An 18472-nucleotide genomic window follows, 5' to 3' on the forward strand; every position below is an offset into this window, starting at 1 on the left:
TTCCAAAAAGAAAAAATAAGAAGAAAAAGGTGGGTTGAGGGGATTTGTGTGTGGATGAGGGTAGGTGTTCCATGGTAGAGAGAGCAGGAGGAAGGGGAAGAGAGAGGGAGGAATGGATGAAGGGGCTGTGAAGAGGGAAGGAGGAGTGGATTTCAAGGTGGGCGGGGTTGATTGGAGCCGTCAGTGACACACATGGGATGGAGGAATGTGAGAATTTTCAATTTTAATTGTTTAAAAGATATACAATTATTTTTACTAACCTCTTCGCACGCACTTCAGCCTTTGCGAGAGGCTTTTTAAATAAAAATAAAAATATTTTAGAATTAAAAAAGATAATGGGTAGTTGTGTTCCATAAAAATAGGATCCATTATCTGATTTTAATTTTAATTTTAATTTTTTTAATATGAAAAAGTGTGAATTTACTATATTATCCTCATTTAATTAATAATTTCAATTCTTAACATTTGCATTAACCAATGACATTTTCTAGTATTTTGAATGTTTCACCATTCTCTACTTTTTGCTTTATATATATAGATAATAATTTTTCCATTCTTTAAAATACCCTTGAAAATGGAAAGACTAAAATACCCTTAAAAATGAATGGTGTTAAAGTCAGATGACGAATCATGGATTTTAAAAAATTAAGGTGACATTTCTCTTAAATTTTTTTTTAAGGTAACAAATTGAAGCTGATGTATAAGTTCAGATGAAATTTTTACAAAAATCTCTTTAATTAATTTGAAAACTATTGTTATTGTCCAAGTCTAAGTCTAACATTGAAGTAGGCGACTCTACCCCATATGAAATACGCGACCCCATCTAAACATTGGATTTTATGAACCCACCTTTTTGAATTTTCATGGGACATTGGGTACAAATTCATTATAATTCTGAGAATGTGAAGGTAAAAAGTCACATTAGAAAGTTAGAAAATCCTAAAAAGACTTATAAAGAGTTGGGCTACTTCACCTATTGCTAATTAATTTTGGGTGGTCTCACATGTTTAGTAATACTTATATTTTGGTTTCTATATTTTTTCAAAGAAAAAGAAAAAGAAAATAGATTAGAGATCAAGAACGCTGATATTCGAGAATAAAAATTTCAAACTATTGTAAACAATTTAAACTATAAATTTTGATGCTAATTCAATCCATTGAAAATAGATGTTCTAAGTTGAAAAGCTCCATGCAATAATAGAAGACGGGGGCAAATTCCATTCTATAAACTTCGGCCTTCTATTTGTCAAAAACTTTGACTTGAAACTTTTGGATTTTTATCTTCTATTATCTTCTGAAAAGCAAGTACCATTTCTTGACCGAAGAAAAAAACACAAGTACAGTTGAAAATAATCCTCTTTTATCTATCCATGTAATGATATATAATTTTATTTTATTTCCGTCGTTATTATTGTTTATTTTATTGTTAGGTGAGATATCAACTTCTCGAGAATAAGAGAGAGAGCGACAGTTGTTTTCTCATGTCTGATTTTATTGTTATTCGTTTATATAATTGAGAGAGAAGATTCTTCGGTTCTTTCCTGCTCGTCTTCTTTATTTAAAAACAAAAAACAAAAGATAATTAAATTGTTAACACACTTATCTGAGGCCAATGCATATATATTCGATGTTATCTCAAAATAAATAAATAAATAAATAAAGCCATTTCGAAGTATAAATTAGTAGTTGTTCTTTAGTCAACATACTTCAAATATCAACGCAGTTTGGCAGATAAATGTCTATGACAAAGGAAAAAAAAAGATTCAAATTCAGCGGTATCACCAACTGAAATTGTACCAGAAAGGAAACAAAAAATTATGAACTGAAAATGACTATGGCTAGCCAAAGAATAAGATGGAAAAATTGCATGTGTGCTACTAAACCTATTATAGACGCGTTCCAAAAATTGAACTTGAAAAGTACACAATCTAGCTCTCTCTCTCTCACACAAAAAAATACTTCTAGCAATGTTTTTCACTTTGAGGTGGGAGAAAGTCATTGTTCTTCCTCCCCTTTCCCTTTTTCCATCTTCTCTTCCCCCCCTTTCCCTTCTCCCCTCTCTTCCTTTCTCTCTTCCTCCCTTCTCACTTTTTTACCCATTTTCAAAGACAGAAGGTTCCTCCTATTTGTCTTCGCTTTGTTATGATTTTCATTTGCTCAACACAGGTGGCTGCGTCTCAGTGTTGGATCTCCACCTGGCTTCCGGCCTCGTATTTCTACCACCATCATTTTTGCGATTTTTCTTATGTTTTGAATAAATCGCTGAGACTCTTTGGGTTTTCTGTATAGTTTTCACCTCTTCTTTTGTGAGAGTTTTATTGTATTGTTATGGCTTGATTTTTCCAAGCTTTATATATATATATATTTATTATTCTGAGTTTGCAATCTTAGTTGGGATGCCTACGCCAGAGTTTCTTCAATCATGCGTGATCGAGTGGAGGCGCACCAGATTGTCTTAATTTTGATGTTAGATCGCTCTATTATTGTAATGGCCCTTGTGTAACTAGTTTATATTTGCCCTTTATGACTAATGGTTTTTTTGGCTGAATTATGAATACAATTCCATGTTTTCTCAAAAAATAAAAAATAAAAAATTGTGTTCCATCATACATACATACCTAACATGATCAATGTTTGTGCAAATTTCTCATGAGAGGATAAGTGTGTAGATCCTTCACCTTTTGAGCTTCCTTTTCTCTATTCTTCGATTTATGTAAAATAAATAGGAGTAAAAGACCACACCCGAGGGTGTTGGCCAAAGGCCTTCCAATGCCTAAGTTAGTTCAATTGGATCTTTGAGAAAAGGTGCGGTAGTACCTAAACTGGACTGAGTTTTCTCTCATGGAGAAAACCGAGTGGCAAGAGTTGTGTGATGGCACTTAGCCATGTGGGAGAGATGAGAGAGGGAGTGGCCAGCGGCAATGGAGGTGGCTGACGACTAGGGAGAGAGAGAGGTTTCAGGGGTTTTAGAGTTCGGTTTCAGATTACCTTGTGTGTTGAATGTGACTATGTATTTATAGGGCTTGTGAGATTGAGTCAATTAAGGATTTTAATTAGAATCAAATTCCTAATTGATGATAATATCACCAAAATAAGATAATATTATAAATTGATGATATTATCTTTTAATTGCTTATTATATTTTCAAATAAAGATAATATCCCTATTTTTGGTACCAATTAATTGACCAAATAAATGGGCTCAATTATTGAGCTCATTTATATTCTTCTTGTTCACATGGTACCTTGTGATTGGAAGCCGGAATATTTGCTTCTGCAATCATTTAGCTATTTGTCTTATGATATTTCTTCTTTTTTCTATGAAAAAAAAAGTTTAGGGGAGGGAGAGAGGTATTTCTATTTTCAATACTGAAGTAAGTAACAAATTCAAATTGCCTCTTTAGTTTATAAAATAAAATAATAAAAAACACATGGGTTAGTTGAGTTGGCCAAGTCATTTAGCCCATCCCTTTATACTCAAATTAAAATATCTCTTTCTGTAAATTAGATTAATGTAAAGCAAATTAGACTATCGCCTTTTCTTTTTCTTTTTTTTAAAGGAAAAAAAAGATATAAACACACTTATAGAGTTCCTATGTATAATTTATATCGTAATTAGTTCTATATGCATCACAACTGTCTAAACAAATTGAGGGTTAAATTAACATTAAAAAATTGACGAGAGATGAACGTTACCTAGTGACGTATGTTTTTTTCTTTTTCGGAGAATGAGTGATATATAGTATATAAAATATAATTATCTAATAACCATGCTTACCCAAAATAACTCCAGATGATCAAATGGTACTAATTATCAATCCCAATGTTCCTAGTCAACCACTGGCGAAAAGTCCTCCTTCAATATGCCACATCCCGAACCTAGCCTCACAAACGTCCTTGTTCTACTTCTCCCGCGCGGGGCGGGGCCCACTCCGAAGAAAAATTAAAATCGAGGATAAGAAAACACGGGCGCAGGAAGGGCTTTGAATTTGAGACGTTTCTCTACGAAAGAAACGCAAAAACAAACAAAAAACGTTTCTTTTAAAGTAAGGGAAAAGCAAAACCCAGCAGCCAAACAAGTCGTTTCTTCCTTTATCATCCATTTTGAAGCGTGGCAGTTCCGTAAATATCGAGCCCCCAGTTGACTCCTCAACAAACATGTTCCCAAAATTCAACAATACCAATAGTAGGTCCAATAATACAACTCCAATTTGTGTGAACCAATGTGAATTGGGTTTCTAGATTTTTTTACCAAAATATAAAAGATTTCATGTTGTCCTGGTGGCTTTAATTTCAGCTTTGTAATTTTTGGGGATCCTCCTAGCTGCTCAGTTTGGTACTTTGGTTACATAATTTTCTCGGCAACCAAACAAGTTTCCTATTTTACTGGGGCTTCCCTTTTTTGGGGGACTTTTTCTTTTTGTTAAACAATGCCTGAACACTGAACAGGTGGTACAGGTATGGAGTTCCACGATCAATTTTTGGGTACATTGAACCTAGACAAAAACAAAGCTGGGTTTTTTTTTTATCAATCTAAATCTTCCTCTTGTGCTTCTTCAAAGATTGCCCATTATTTATAAATTGAAAATTTTTGTTCCCAGAAACATGAGGACCGTTGAGTGTGGGAAAGAAAGAGAAGGTGGGGAACTCATGCTGGGTTCTGCCTTTTTGTGCATATTATATAGTAATTTTTTTAATGCAATATTTTATTAATTTGTTTGGTTCTTTTGCCCTTTTTGTACAGGAGTTTTGAGCTCAAGTGCATTTTTTCAGAAAGGAAGACCTTTTGGATAGGTGTAATTGTACCCCCCCACTATCAGTGGTTTTCATGAGAAGCATATGTAGGAGGTAAGAGAGACTCTGATTTAGACTTTATTCTCCATTCCAAATACATATATGCAATTTGGAAAAAGACCCAGCACCCAAAAAAAAAAACAAAAAAACAAAGAGAGAAGAAAAAACAATGTCTTGTAGGTCTTTGGTTCATATTTATCATCATCTGTTTCTGATTTTATTCTTTCTGCAATCTGTTAAACTAAACTTTTTGAATGAGCAATGTATGTGGAAACCATGAACAAGAAAGATTCTGATTAAAGAGTTTTATTGTGGTGATGTTAATATCAAAACCAAATAGTTTATAGATTATTATGCAGTTCAATAGAATTGGTCAAGTTGGCTTTTAAGGAATTCCAAAGTGGCATAATTGATTCTTGAACTTCTGTGCAGATTTAGAGATAGAGTAGGGTTTTAATCCTTTTTGTGAATAGCATATTTCCTCTGTGACACTAGTTTTAAAGTTAAAGCCTTGGATGCTGGTGCTTCTATTGTTTCATATCAGCATCAATCAACATTGTGATTGTAACTTCAACTCAGTGTGAAAAATTCAATATATAAAATAAATTTTTTTTTTTTTAAAGTATGCATTTAGCTGTCTATAACAAGGTGTATTGCTTTATCAACAACTCGGCCTCTTCTCTCAATGAAGATCGGTAACCCTTTTATTTCTTCCCTCCCTTCTTACATTCTTTTCCATTTTGTCTCTGTTCAGTCAAACCCTTTTGTTGTCCTCGCAAAATTCTCAACATTAGGTGAAAAGCAAGTTGGGCCATAGGTTTACTGCACCAGAATAACAGGGGTTTACCTCAAAATGGGACCATAAATAAGAATTTGATTCTATATTTTTTGTTTTTTTCTTTTAAGACACCAAACATCTACTTCTTGATTGTAGTGTCTGTTGGGATGGACTTAAGGTCGAAAAACAAGGCCTACTAAATAATTAAAGAGAATGGATATATGCTTCTGGTTTTCTAGCTGCTGCCATCCGTGCACTTAAGTCAACACCATATTTCAATTTCAGTATTTGAAAACATATTATACTCCTAAGCACTACAATTGTGGAAGAAATGATGATCACTTTGCTCACATCAATCACCAGAAATTGAATAATCAAACCGTCGGCTGGTTGGGATTGAAACTTTTTTTGCTAAACTTTGTTGTTAATTTTGTATTTGTCATGTAAGAGATCCAGATTCAAACCTTAATGCGTTTTTTGTGCTTGTGACTTTTTCAGCTTGAAAAGTTTGACCAGAAGTCCTTTTTAAGTGCTTATATAAGGAAGAGCTTCTTAGCTTCCTTCAGCATTCACGTAAGCCCTGTGTGTACTTTCAAACAATTATTTGCGCAAAGCCTTGTCTGGCATCCATTCTTTTCATTGGGTTAGATTCAGTTTCTATAACTATCACTTTTGGCGGACAAGTTTTGTTTCTTAAGTGCTGTCATATTATCAGCCATAGATTCTTTTGAGATATGTGCATTAACTGAATAGGTCTTCACTCAGAAAAGTATTCCCATGAACTAGTTGATTAATCACCATCTTTAAAAAGTTGAAGGTAGAGGGTGTCAAAAAAATACCTTCTGCATGCAACTAGAAACTGCTCCTAGTGGTTTATTTCAGCCCTTCACACTTTTGCTCTATCATTTTGTTTATAAATAGGAGTCTGTGTTCTTATCTGTCTGCACATGATTTATTTTGCTGTTTCCTGCATTACAGGTGAACTGCTCATTCATGGCTTCAGTTCATTCAAACAACGAAGAACTTGAAACGAAAGAGATGGATACTAGAAGTATGTCATCTTCGCGCAATCATTCACAGGGCACACCTTACATTCACAAAGTAGGACTTCCCCCAAAGCAAAAACTCTTCAAGGAATTCACAAACACCATCAAAGAAACATTCTTTTCAGATGATCCTCTAAGGCCCTTCAAGCATCAGCCAAAGTCGCGAAAGTTCATCCTTGGCGTGCAGGCCATCTTCCCCATATTTGAATGGGGGAGAGGATATAATCTGTTGAAATTTAGGGGGGATCTAATTGCTGGGCTGACTATTGCTAGTCTCTGCATCCCTCAGGTAACTTAGCAGCTTACTAGATGAACAGATAGAAGGGAACAATAAAAGAACAGCTAATTTATGTCATTTTCCATTTTCATGGTTGGTTCTAATGATTGTTCTCAACTGGAAAATCAGGACATTGGCTATTCAAAACTTGCAAACTTGGCTCCCCAGTATGGATTGTGTAAGTATCTATGCTACTCAACAACACCTTCCTCTCTTGTGACTGATTTCCTTAGATATTGTTGTGAGACTGAGACTTCTCTTCTGTTGTTCCAAACCTTTACAGACTCGAGCTTTGTTCCACCGTTGATCTATGCTATCATGGGCAGCTCAAGAGATATAGCCATCGGACCTGTGGCTGTGGTGTCTCTCCTGTTGGGTACCTTGCTCCAGAATGAGATTGACCCCACAAAAAATCCCGAAGATTACCGGAGGCTGGCGTTCACGGCTACCTTCTTTGCTGGGATCACCCAAGCTACCCTTGGGATTTTGAGGTAATTGTCCACTTCAGCTTTCTGATTCTTAAAGGGAAGTTACATCTTAATTGTTTCTTACCTTAATTCTTATTCTATCTCTGAAGGCGTTTTAGCTTTCCGTTCTTAGTGGATAATATTATTCTGGTTTTCTATTTGTTATCAGGATGGGGTTCTTGATTGATTTCCTATCTCATGCCGCCATTGTTGGATTTATGGGCGGAGCTGCCATCACAATTGCACTCCAACAGCTTAAGGGTTTTCTTGGCATAAGGAAGTTCACAAAGAAAGCTGATATTGTCTCTGTAATGCAATCAGTATTTCAGTCAGCCCATCATGGGGTAAGCTCTATCTACCTCTCTAACTCATTTGTTTATGTATTTTTCCACTAGGATCTGAAACCTGAAACATCAAGTTTTTCTTTTTGACTCACTACAACATCAAGTTACTGAATCCTATATGACAAAATTTTGCAGTGGAACTGGCAGACAATGGTCATTGGAGCATCATTTTTAACGTTTCTTTTGTTTGCCAAATATATTGTAAGAATTCCCAGACTTAGCCGCTATTTTCTTAATATGATTCAAGCTTGTTAGTTCTTGTCTGATTTTCACATGTTTTGGGGAGCAGGGAAAGAAGAAGAAGAATCTCTTCTGGGTCCCAGCAATTGCCCCGCTGATATCGGTTATCCTGTCCACCTTTTTTGTGTACATAACTCATGCAGAAAAGAATGGGGTTGAAATTGTAAGTCCCTATGTTATAATCTTCTCTTCCTCGTTTCTCATATTATTATAGTACTTCTGATTGGCAGTTACCAGAAGCAATACTAATGGTTTATCTATGTATGAAGGTGAGACATATCGAAAAAGGAATCAATCCTCCATCTGTGAATGAAATATTTTTTACCGGGGACTATCTCGCGAAGGGTTTTAAGATTGGTGTTGTGGCTGGGATGATAGCATTAACAGTGAGCAATCTCATAACCCATTTCCTCTTACCAAGAGAAAAATTGATATCTCTTTTTGTATCTAACACTTTCTTATTGGCGTGAATTGTCAGGAAGCTATAGCAATTGGAAGAACTTTTGCTACCATGAAGGACTACCAACTCGATGGAAACAAAGAAATGGTAGCTCTAGGAACCATGAACATTGTTGGCTCAATGACTTCCTGCTACGTGTCGACAGGTGAGAAGAAAGTACCATTTAAATTATATAAATTAGATACTATTTGGACAGTGATGAACACCAATACCAATAATTAGGAACGCATATTTGTGTCGTAGTCTCTTGTTCTAAGCTTCTAGCCGGCTAAGATATTTTTCAATGCAAAAGTTTGACAATTAAAAACTTTGAAGATGGATTATAAATATATAGTTAATGCATAATACTTTGAAGACGATACTCTAGGGTTAAGAAATAAGCATACCTGAAACCTTGGAACGTAGTACCTAGCGGGACATGTGACTAAGGACATGGAACTGATTAATTGCTCGTACTTGCAGGTTCATTCTCTCGCTCGGCAGTGAACTACATGGCAGGCTGCCAAACTGCAGTCTCTAATATTGTGATGTCCTGTGTTGTTTTCCTGACCTTGCAATTCATTACACCTCTTTTTAAGTACACCCCAAATGCCATTCTCGCTGCCATCATTATATCTGCTGTGATCAACCTAATCGACTTCCAAGCAGCAATCCTTATATGGAAGATTGATAAATTTGATTTTGTGGCTTGCATGGGAGCCTTCTTTGGTGTAATCTTTGTATCTGTCGAGATAGGCCTCTTAATAGCGGTATAAATCATCATTGTTAACTACTTTGTGTTTCCAATACTATCATGCAGAGATCAGTGATACAAGTTAACATATGTTTGTGTCCAGGTCTCAATATCATTCGCTAAAATCCTCTTACAAGTTACCAGACCACGGACTGCAATACTTGGGAAGATCCCTAACACAACTGTGTATAGAAACATCCAACAATATCCAGAAGCAACCAAGGTTCCAGGCGTTATGATTGTGAGAGTTGATTCTGCCATTTACTTTTCCAACTCCAACTACATTAAGGAGAGGTACATATGCTCTCTCTGTATCCTTGGTTCAATTAGTCTTTGTGGTAATTCTTAAGTTATAAAAAAAAGGTAATTCTATGACCTGTCATCTATATAAAGGCAACTTCTGATTGCCTTAAATTGACAGCTGATCTAAATTCATTATGATTAAAAGAATCATGGATTGAGGGAGTTCCCACAGGGAGATAAGTGTTAAAAGGAGAAAAGGAGAGAGCATATTTTCCTTTGGCTGTTAAAGATTAAACTGTTAATGAGCTGTTTCTTCGAATTATTAAAGATTTTATACTCAAAGTATGGTGTATATAAGTCATGTTAGTTCTGGTAGTCTATATGACCTTTACATAGAAAGAACCTAGAAATAGTCTGAATTTGATTTTTACAATCTTTTTAGTCATACTGCCAGTCCGCTGGTGCTGAAGTTCAACTTCCTAATTGCAGGATATTGAGATGGTTGGCGGATGAAGAAGAACTGCTAAAAGAAGCATACCTACCAAGCATTGAGTTTTTGATAGTTGAAATGTCACGTAAGCAGTTTTCTGAACTTTAAAACCAAACAGCTTATAGGGTGATTCATCACTCTTGGTTTCATAAACTCGTTTCTCACGGTGTCTTGTGTTTGCTGCAGCTGTGACTGATATCGACACCAGTGGCATTCATGCCCTAGAAGAGTTGCATAGTAGTCTCCGAAAGAGAGACATTCAGGTAAATCACATGCATGCTTAAATCATCTTATGTCATCTTGTACTTCAGTTGACAAAAATCACACTGCTATTGTATGCGATATGAATTGGTTCAAGTTGCCTTACCTCCAAATTGCCCTGCAGCTTGTTCTTGCAAATCCTGGTCCAGTGGTGATTGATAAGATTCATGCATCCCATGTCGCAAACTTGATCGGCGAAGACAGGATTTTTCTCACGGTTGCAGAGGCTGTATCGTCCTGTTCTCCAAAATTGGTGGAAGAAGCTTGAGATCAAAATGGAATGTGATTGTTGTTTGAGAGAGAAATGGGATGCACAAGTATGCACTTTTGAATTGGAGGTGCAGTTGAGTAGTGCATGGTGGGGAATCAAATTATGAAAGTGGTTTGGCGTGCCTGGGTCCAATGCAAGTAAAAAGTAAAAGATAACAACATAAAAAGGTGCACCATGGTGCACTCCAAGCGATAAAGGGTGTTTAAAATACAGAAAAATGTGCATAGAATGAGAATCTAACTGTTGACTCTCTCTCTCTCTCTCTCTCCCCCCTACGTTAAGATTGTAACCTCAACCATCGTGCTATCTGTAGTTTTGATTTCTAGCTCACTGCCTTGTATCCCCGACGTATTGAAGAAATTTGATAAAATGCATTTTGCATTCTTACTTTTGGCAAATATCTAGTGCCAACACTCTTGTTTTTGTTGTTAAATATAGATTTGTATGCTTTTCTTTTACATGGGCAAGAGTTCAAGAGCATGGATGTTACAGCCTTTCTGGCTAAATGGTGTTGTTTTTCAGTTTATACTAAAACTGTTACTTGAAAAAAAAAGAAGGGAAGAATTAAAGTTAGCTCAGGTAGTTAAGAGCATTTATCTCTCCACTCGAAGTCGTAGGTTCGATTTCTCCCTCCCCCAATATAGCTTGTTTATATAAAAAAAATTTAAACAAAAAACCCTAGGCTGTTAGTCACTATTACTATTAGGCTAATGCTCTACACTTAACACCATACTTGCAAGGTTTCAAAACTTACAACTATATATACCTATATAATTAGACACTTAGCTCAACCAGTGAGGGACTAGTATTGGTCAACACATAAAAACCATCCCCAACATACACATCTTTGCATTTGAGCTCTATAAGCAATTATTTGACTAGGTAATTAGCCCAGAAGGTGATAGAAATGAGAAATAAACCCCAACTCAGTCCAACCCATATAAATACTGGGAGCCAAAATGTAAATATTGGTTGCCAAACTGGACTAGAAAATGGGTTTGGCCAAACTACCAATGGGTCAGCAAAAAATGCAAATTGTTTCATTAGATGGTGGGCTTCTACCTGTGCCTGGGATTTCTCTGTTACTTTATTATGCTTTCACAGGAAATAGGTGAAGAACTAACCTGGAGCAGAAGCTTTTCCAACCAAGCTAGATATATGTAGCAATATTCCTGTGTTTCCAAATGGCATGAGAATATTACACTATCTGCATAAAACCTAAAATACATCTAATCTCAACAAAAAGAGAAAAAAACAAAAAACAAAAAACAAAAAAACTTCAATCAACTGTCACCTGAAACCTTTAATTTGGAAATGGGTAGGGGTGGACTCACTCATTATTGAATCGCATGTTGAAGTTTTGAGATAATTAGGTGACCAGAAACTAAAAGAATAAAGATCATGAAACTTGAAAAGAACTCATTTCTCATGATTTTTGTGCTTGTTTTGCAGGCTTTACTGAATGCATAAGTCACTCTGTGTAATGTCTACAATCTTCATTTTCTAATTTATTGCAGATACATGCTTTGAATCAAACCAAATTGCCTTACCTGCATGCTCTGAAGAACTCTGGCAAGCTATTTTGCTCCACTTTTTCAAAATCTGGTTGCAGGGCAAGGACAAAATGAAATTTCCTCCCAAACTTGTAGGAGCTCTCTCTCTCTCTCTCTCTCTCTCTCTCTCTCTCTCTCATTTAACCAAATTGCTGGAACAAGCTTGATGAAATTGAAAAGTGTAGTTGGTGTCATCAGAGAAATTAAATAAGACATGGAAGAAGAGAGTGTGGTATCTAGTCTATATATGGATATTGGAATGAGGAATAAGAAAGAAGAACAGGTCCAGTTAAGTGGTGGGAGAAAAGTGCAGCAGCAGGTAAATTAAGTGGAGAGTGGGATCCTCCTCATCCCCAAAAAGTAGTGATAATCCTAATAAAATATAAAAAACTAGAAAGAGGAAGATGATTTTGCACTTTGCATAAGGGATAAGATTGTGGCTTTGAAGTATCAGAATCCTTATAATCTCTATGCTGAAATTGCACCTTGGAGATTTCCCAATATCCCTTCTTCAAGCCAAGTTCTCATTTGTGCTATTGACTCCATGGCCAAGCCTTAATTAAATATGATCCAACACCCACCAACATGTAATTGGGTTAATTAGCTAGCTTATCATATCTTAATAAACAATTATATTAAACAAGTGATGCTACATTTTCAGTTTTATAAACCATATTTATAAAGAATGATGACACAAGCAGTTTGGCAGAGTGAATGCAAGTGCTTTTTTATTTTTTTTCCAGAGATTTGGGCACAAGGGAACAAGAGGATTTGGTTAGGCTGTTGGATTTGGATGAATGTAGATGCAAAGGAAGCTATATTCATTTCTGGGTTGATTCAAATTATGAGAAAAGTCTTGGGATATAAAGCGAGGGTATTTTTGCAGCACAAGATACTATTCTTTTATGTCTTTGTTTAAAAGATATGATTCTCTCAGGTGGTATTTCAGGTACAAAAGAACCTTGTTGTTATTTGAGAAGTAAACCTAAAAATGAATGTGTTCAAGATTTTGTGGAAAGGAGAAATCCTAGCTTTGAACATTAGTAAGTTATATGGAATTATGCAATGCTCCACTACTGCTGCTTAACAGCTGTTAGACTACTTTGTGAAGAAATTGAGCTCCCATTTCCACCCCACGTAAAATCCTCCACTATATTCACTTGGACAAAAAGCTATAGAAACTCAACTTTTTCACATTAGGTGGGTTTTGCACCAATCCAACAATGTCAAAGGTATTGCTGAATTGAATTCTAAAGCATTTGTTCTTCACGTACGAGTCAATATCCTAAACTTTGGTATTTCTTTTTACCAAAGAAAAGGAAAAAGTTTAGTACGGTGTATTTTTATATGGTGCCCTTCCCATAAATAAGGGATAATCATTAATTTTTTATGTATAAACTTGATCATGAGTAAAACTTATGTTGTATTTATTAATAAGGAATTGAAATTCTCATCAGAAAGTGAATTCTTATGGAGGATTTCTGTATTTACTTTTACATCAAAGAATTAAAAAGTAAGTGGGGCCTATGCAAAATTAGGAATTGAATTCTTGATTTTGAAGTAGGAATTGAATTCTTAATTTTGAAGGAATTCAATTCTTGGATGGGAGGTGGTATTCTAATTCCCGGAGAACTAATCTATTAGGAATTCATCTTTTTTATCCATTATATCTTCACAAAAATTTCAAAATTTCAAAATTATAGATAAATTAATAATTTTTTAAATGACTTGTTAAAGTCATGATATTATAATATCAAGTCATAATATAAAATATATTATATATATTATAATTGACATCTAATTTAACCCAACAACAAGGACATTTTAGTACTTAGTACCACTTATGCTCCAATTCCATAAGTGGTACTAAGTACAACTTCAATAGGAATCCAGAATCTAATTCTCCTCAATTTCACTCATCCTCAATTCAATTCATCTTCAATTTAATTCTCCCTAATTCAATTATGGATTAGTAAACATGTCATTAATGGTACCTATATCATCACGTGTTAGGTCATATGATGATAGACATATAATGAGAGAAATAGTCACATAAGAGAAAAACTTTGATGTAACCGAATTCTTGCTAATCAAAATTCCATTTCATGGTAAAAAAAGAACCCAATAAACCTAACTGTTATTGCACCGAACATTAACCATTGATAGCCGAAACATAACTATTGCGTACTACCAAGATATGCAAGTTTTTCTCTTCTCCTAGATTACAAACTCCCCAAGTTAACTTGGATAAGGAATGGGAGATGATGATTGATGATGACTTCCCCTTTTCCATATTGTCCTCTCTAAAAAGAGGGAGAAGTGTGCAAATTGATCATGATCAGTGACGTAGACTCCACAACTCATGGGTCCATTTTGGAGAAATACTTTCATGGAATAAAGATAATATTGTTTTGTTATCCCGTCAATCATGGTGTATGATAATTTTTCCACTTGGTATATCGTGATTGATTAGAATAGCAAAACAATGTTATCCCCGTTTTACACAAATTTTTCTGCTCATCATGGACTTTTAGTGGGCCCACTTAATCCAATTTGGGCTCATATAGAATTAAGCCAAGGCCTATGCTTGTGGGTTGGTGGATTTGATCAACCCACCCAATCCAATTCTAGAAAACTAGCGGAGTTCAAAAGACTCGGAATCGCCGTTGACCCGAAAACAAAGACATCAATGGCTCTGCTCTCCACTTTCAGCTTCCGCCATTTTCTGCACAGAAGCCCCAAACTGAAACCACCACTATTCGCCATAGCTTCCACTTCACTCTCTCTTCTCTCAATCTCCCATCTGACCCCCAAGCGTCTCAAACTCCACCCTCGCTCCCCACTCTATTTACCCTTATGCCACTGCTCTTCTTTCAGTAGCTCTTGCCCAGAAAAGACCCAGCCTCAAACGCTGCTTCTCAGCAAAGACGAGCGACTAGCGAGTGGGTCCCGGCAGCTGGAGACCACCACCACAATCGCGGCAATCGTGACGTCACTGGGGGGACCACCTGGCGCGGTTGGGATTGTGCGGCTGTCGGGTCCGTCTGCGGTGGCCATTGTTGGCCGCGTGTTCCGTCAGACGAAGAAGAAGAGGAAGAAGACGGTGGGCACGTGGCGGCCCACCAGCCATGTGGTTGAGTACGGCGTCGTTTGCGACTCCAACGGCAATGTCATCGACGAGGTACTGTACTTTTCAATTTCACTTTCACTGAATGGAGTTGAAATTTGAATTCTGTGAATGATACAGGACATGGGTTTTGGTTGCTTTCAGGTTTTGGCTGTGCCTATGTTGGCCCCAAGGTCTTATACGCGTGAAGACGTGGTTGAGCTTCAATGCCATGGAACCCAAGTGTGCCTCAATCGCGTCTTGAGAGCTTGTGTAGAAGCGGGAGCAAGGCTTGCCGAACCAGGTCGTTATTTTTAGCTTAGAATGTTTTAACTTCAGGAATTTTAGCTTGAAATTTTTGAGCTTTTGGAATTTTAGCTTGAAAATTTTGAACTTTTGGAATACAGTAAACGAAAGACTAACGATGTGTGCTTTGGTTTTTCCTTTCAGGTGAGTTTACTCTGCGTGCATTTCTCAATGGCCGCTTGGACCTAACTCAAGCTGAAAATGTTGACAAGCTCATTTCGGCCAAGTCCGTAGCTGCAGCAGATGCAGCACTGGCTGCAATTCAGGCATGTGTCTTTGTTTGTCTGTATAATTTATACGTTCCTGCTTTCTGAAACTGGTTGCTACTAATATTTATGTGAGCCTTACTTGGGGTAAATGATAATTAACCCGGAATTTTTTTTTTGAAAAAAAACATTTGAACTTTGACAGGGTGGCTTCTCTTCCATGGTAAAAACTGTAAGAGCTCAGTGCATTGAGTTGCTTACAGAAATTGAAGCCCGTTTGGATTTTGATGATGAGATGCCACCACTTGATACGAACCAAGTTGTGATGAAAATAAATTCCATGTCAGAAGATGTTGAGAGTGCTCTCGAGACAGCCAATTATGACCAACTTCTGCAATCTGGAATACAGGTGCAGTTTTCAAAATGGATTTCTCATTCTCACATTTTCTTCCTCATTTGGCTTTGCTTTATGACATTCTAAATACAATTTGCAGATAGCAATTCTCGGCCGTCCAAACGTTGGGAAGTCAAGTCTCCTCAATGCATGGAGCAAAGTATGTGGTGGCAATTTTAGTATTTCGTTTTTTTTTTTTTGGGGGGAAGGGGGTGATTGCCATTAATTCCTACATGAGTCCTTATTTGCTTAATGAATTGCTGGAGTTATGCAGCATCAATAACATCTCGAGTATTGGATGTATTTAGGATCCCATTAAAATATTTTGTTATGTTTAGTAATTACTTGATGTATGAGATGTTACTGACTGCCACTTTTTTATTTTAGCGTGCAGACTGAGAGAGCAATAGTTACAGAAATTGCTGGCACCACTCGAGATGTGGTTGAAGCCAGTATTACAGTTCATGGCATTCCTGTGACCCTTCTTGATACAGCTGGCATCAGAGAAACCAATGACATTGTGGAGAAAATTGGTAAGGCTATCCGTCTTTGTACAATCTTGATGTGTAGAGATCTTGGGTTGATTTCATGCCAGATGCACAAGAAGCCAAGTTCACCTCATATCTAGGTTTCTTTTCCATTAGCATAAGATTTTGGTTATTTTCAATATTGATCCTTTTGAACTAGTAGGGCCATTGGGAATTAGTGAAATAACTCATTTTCTTCTGTGTTGAGTTTGTTGTCATGAGATCCCTCAAGAATCTGCATTGCCTTATGAACTTGTTTTAACACAGCACGTTTACAGTTCTGATTTTGTATTGAAAACTTTACTAGTTTAGTAGTTTAACAGTTTACATTCCATGCATTTATCTCATAGAGTTTGGTGATTTAAACCACAGACCAGTTGCCCAAGTGAAATGTTGATATTTTTCAGAGACAACCAATGATATGTTTTGTTTTAGATTTGTTCTGTTTTGAGGAATGATATGCTTATTGGTTGATGTATGGTGACCGTATCTAGCATTGGGTTTGCGTATCTGAATTTCCTTGACTGTCTTTATCACAGGTGTGGAGAGGTCTGAAGCAGTTGCTATGGGTGCTGATGTTATTATTATGGCAATATGTGCTCTTGATGGCTGGACTCCAGAAGACTCCGAACTTCTTAATAGAATTCAATCTAATAAGGTTTCCTTTCACTCTCTGTATCATATAATATGCACATCTCCTTTTGTTTATCAATCATTTTGTTTGATTATGCAAATTTACTCTTCGGATATACAATAAATTGTTGTTTTCTGTCTGGTATTACAGAAATCAACTGGATCTTCCACCCCAATGATCCTTGTAATTAACAAAATAGACTGTGTTTCATCTGATTGCATGGAGTGGGTTAAAAAATATATCAATTCATTCAGTAAGCATGTTTTGACATCTGCTGTCACTGGTCAAGGAATCCAAGGTTTAGAGACGGCAATATTAGAGATTGTCGGTCTCAACAAAAATTCTGTGGGGAGCCGCAGATGGACTGTAAACCAGGTTAGCTACCTATACATCAGCATGTGTGTTTGGTTTTTTCCTTCCATAATTGCATTGTTATCTCTTGTTTACTCAGATTTGAAGGTAGAAAATGCATTCACTTTGGTTCAGATTAATCCTCTGACTAGTCCTATGAGAATATAAAAAAATTATCTTATGATTAGCAGTTGATTCATTGTTGCATTAAAATTTTGATGAATCATCAGAGACAATGCGAGCAGCTTGTTCGAACCAAGGAGGCCCTCGTGAGGTTGAAATCCTCAATAGAAGAGGAAATGCCTTTGGACTTCTGGACAATTGATTTGAGGGATGCGGCAATCGCCCTTGGTCAGATAAGTGGAGAAGACATTTCAGAGGAGGTTTTGTCCAACATTTTTGGCAAGTTCTGTATTGGTAAATAGAATATGGCTAAACAAAAGTATTGAACCATAGAGAGATTTGTAGCACGTTAGATTCGACAGGATGAGGTAGAAAACTTTTTCTTAGCCAAGTTAAAATTTCGTTATGCTTTTCTCCATTAAAACACTTCAGCCTGATTCTGCCCCATTCTCTTCTCCTTGGAATGTAATATGCACAGTAGAAAAGTTTATAAGATATTTTTTTAATGAAATTTCCAATGTTAATTTTGCTTGCGGCAGTGCCGAATCATTTGTTGTCTGTAATGTCTATCTAAGATTCGAAGAAATGGTGAAAATAGGGTCAATGTGTAGCTTTCGGCTTTGCCATTAAAAGAAGGTCATCTTGGGATAATTGACCATAAAATATTATAAATAATCAAGAGAGTGTATCGGGACATGAAAGGCCATCAGCAATGGCTTTAGAAGTCCTGAATACAACGAAGCAAGGTCACCACTAAAATGCCCTTTTGGACGGCAAATAGTATATATGATAAGAAAAGCCTTGCGTCTGCAAGAACAACAAATGAGACGGCTGTCACTCAAAACCAACCCAGAAAAATACATAACCAA

The 18472-nt window shown here is 36.4% G+C and overlaps 2 protein-coding genes and 1 long non-coding RNA gene across 11 annotated transcripts; 2 read left to right on the forward strand and 1 right to left on the reverse strand.

The window, feature by feature from the left end:
• On the forward strand, positions 4212–10861 carry LOC18793313 (sulfate transporter 1.3). 9 transcript variants are annotated; one of them, XM_020568118.1, is made up of 17 exons: positions 4212–4457; positions 4601–4638; positions 4744–4847; positions 6070–6144; positions 6550–6906; positions 7024–7072; positions 7178–7385; positions 7531–7705; positions 7841–7906; positions 7995–8108; positions 8215–8331; positions 8424–8550; positions 8868–9154; positions 9242–9432; positions 9871–9956; positions 10058–10134; positions 10257–10861. In XM_020568118.1, exons 5-17 carry the CDS (start codon positions 6565–6567, stop codon positions 10398–10400), a joined length of 1983 nt encoding a protein of 660 aa, XP_020423707.1. In that variant the 5' UTR covers positions 4212–4457; positions 4601–4638; positions 4744–4847; positions 6070–6144; positions 6550–6564; the 3' UTR covers positions 10401–10861. The 9 variants fall into 9 exon arrangements, with proteins under 9 accessions (XP_020423707.1, XP_020423713.1, XP_020423690.1 ...); XM_020568124.1 differs by having other exon boundaries at positions 4212–4638; positions 6070–6214; XM_020568101.1 differs by having other exon boundaries at positions 4215–4457; positions 7024–7385.
• On the reverse strand, positions 9033–12961 carry LOC109950188. Its single transcript, XR_002272489.1, has 4 exons — positions 11954–12961; positions 11528–11575; positions 10239–10369; positions 9033–9128 (listed from the first exon to the last, which is right to left on the reverse strand). It is a non-coding gene; the product is annotated as an uncharacterized LOC109950188 (long non-coding RNA).
• LOC18792055 (tRNA modification GTPase MnmE) lies at positions 14565–18151 on the forward strand. The gene is made up of 9 exons (XM_007222825.2): positions 14565–15137; positions 15228–15366; positions 15513–15634; positions 15780–15983; positions 16069–16128; positions 16363–16501; positions 17035–17153; positions 17280–17504; positions 17711–18151. Exons 1-9 carry the CDS (start codon positions 14646–14648, stop codon positions 17903–17905), a joined length of 1695 nt encoding a protein of 564 aa, XP_007222887.1. The 5' UTR covers positions 14565–14645; the 3' UTR covers positions 17906–18151.

Source organism: Prunus persica, chromosome G1 (assembly GCF_000346465.2).
Source record: "Prunus persica cultivar Lovell chromosome G1, Prunus_persica_NCBIv2, whole genome shotgun sequence".
Taxonomy (NCBI): Eukaryota; Viridiplantae; Streptophyta; class Magnoliopsida; order Rosales; family Rosaceae; genus Prunus; species Prunus persica.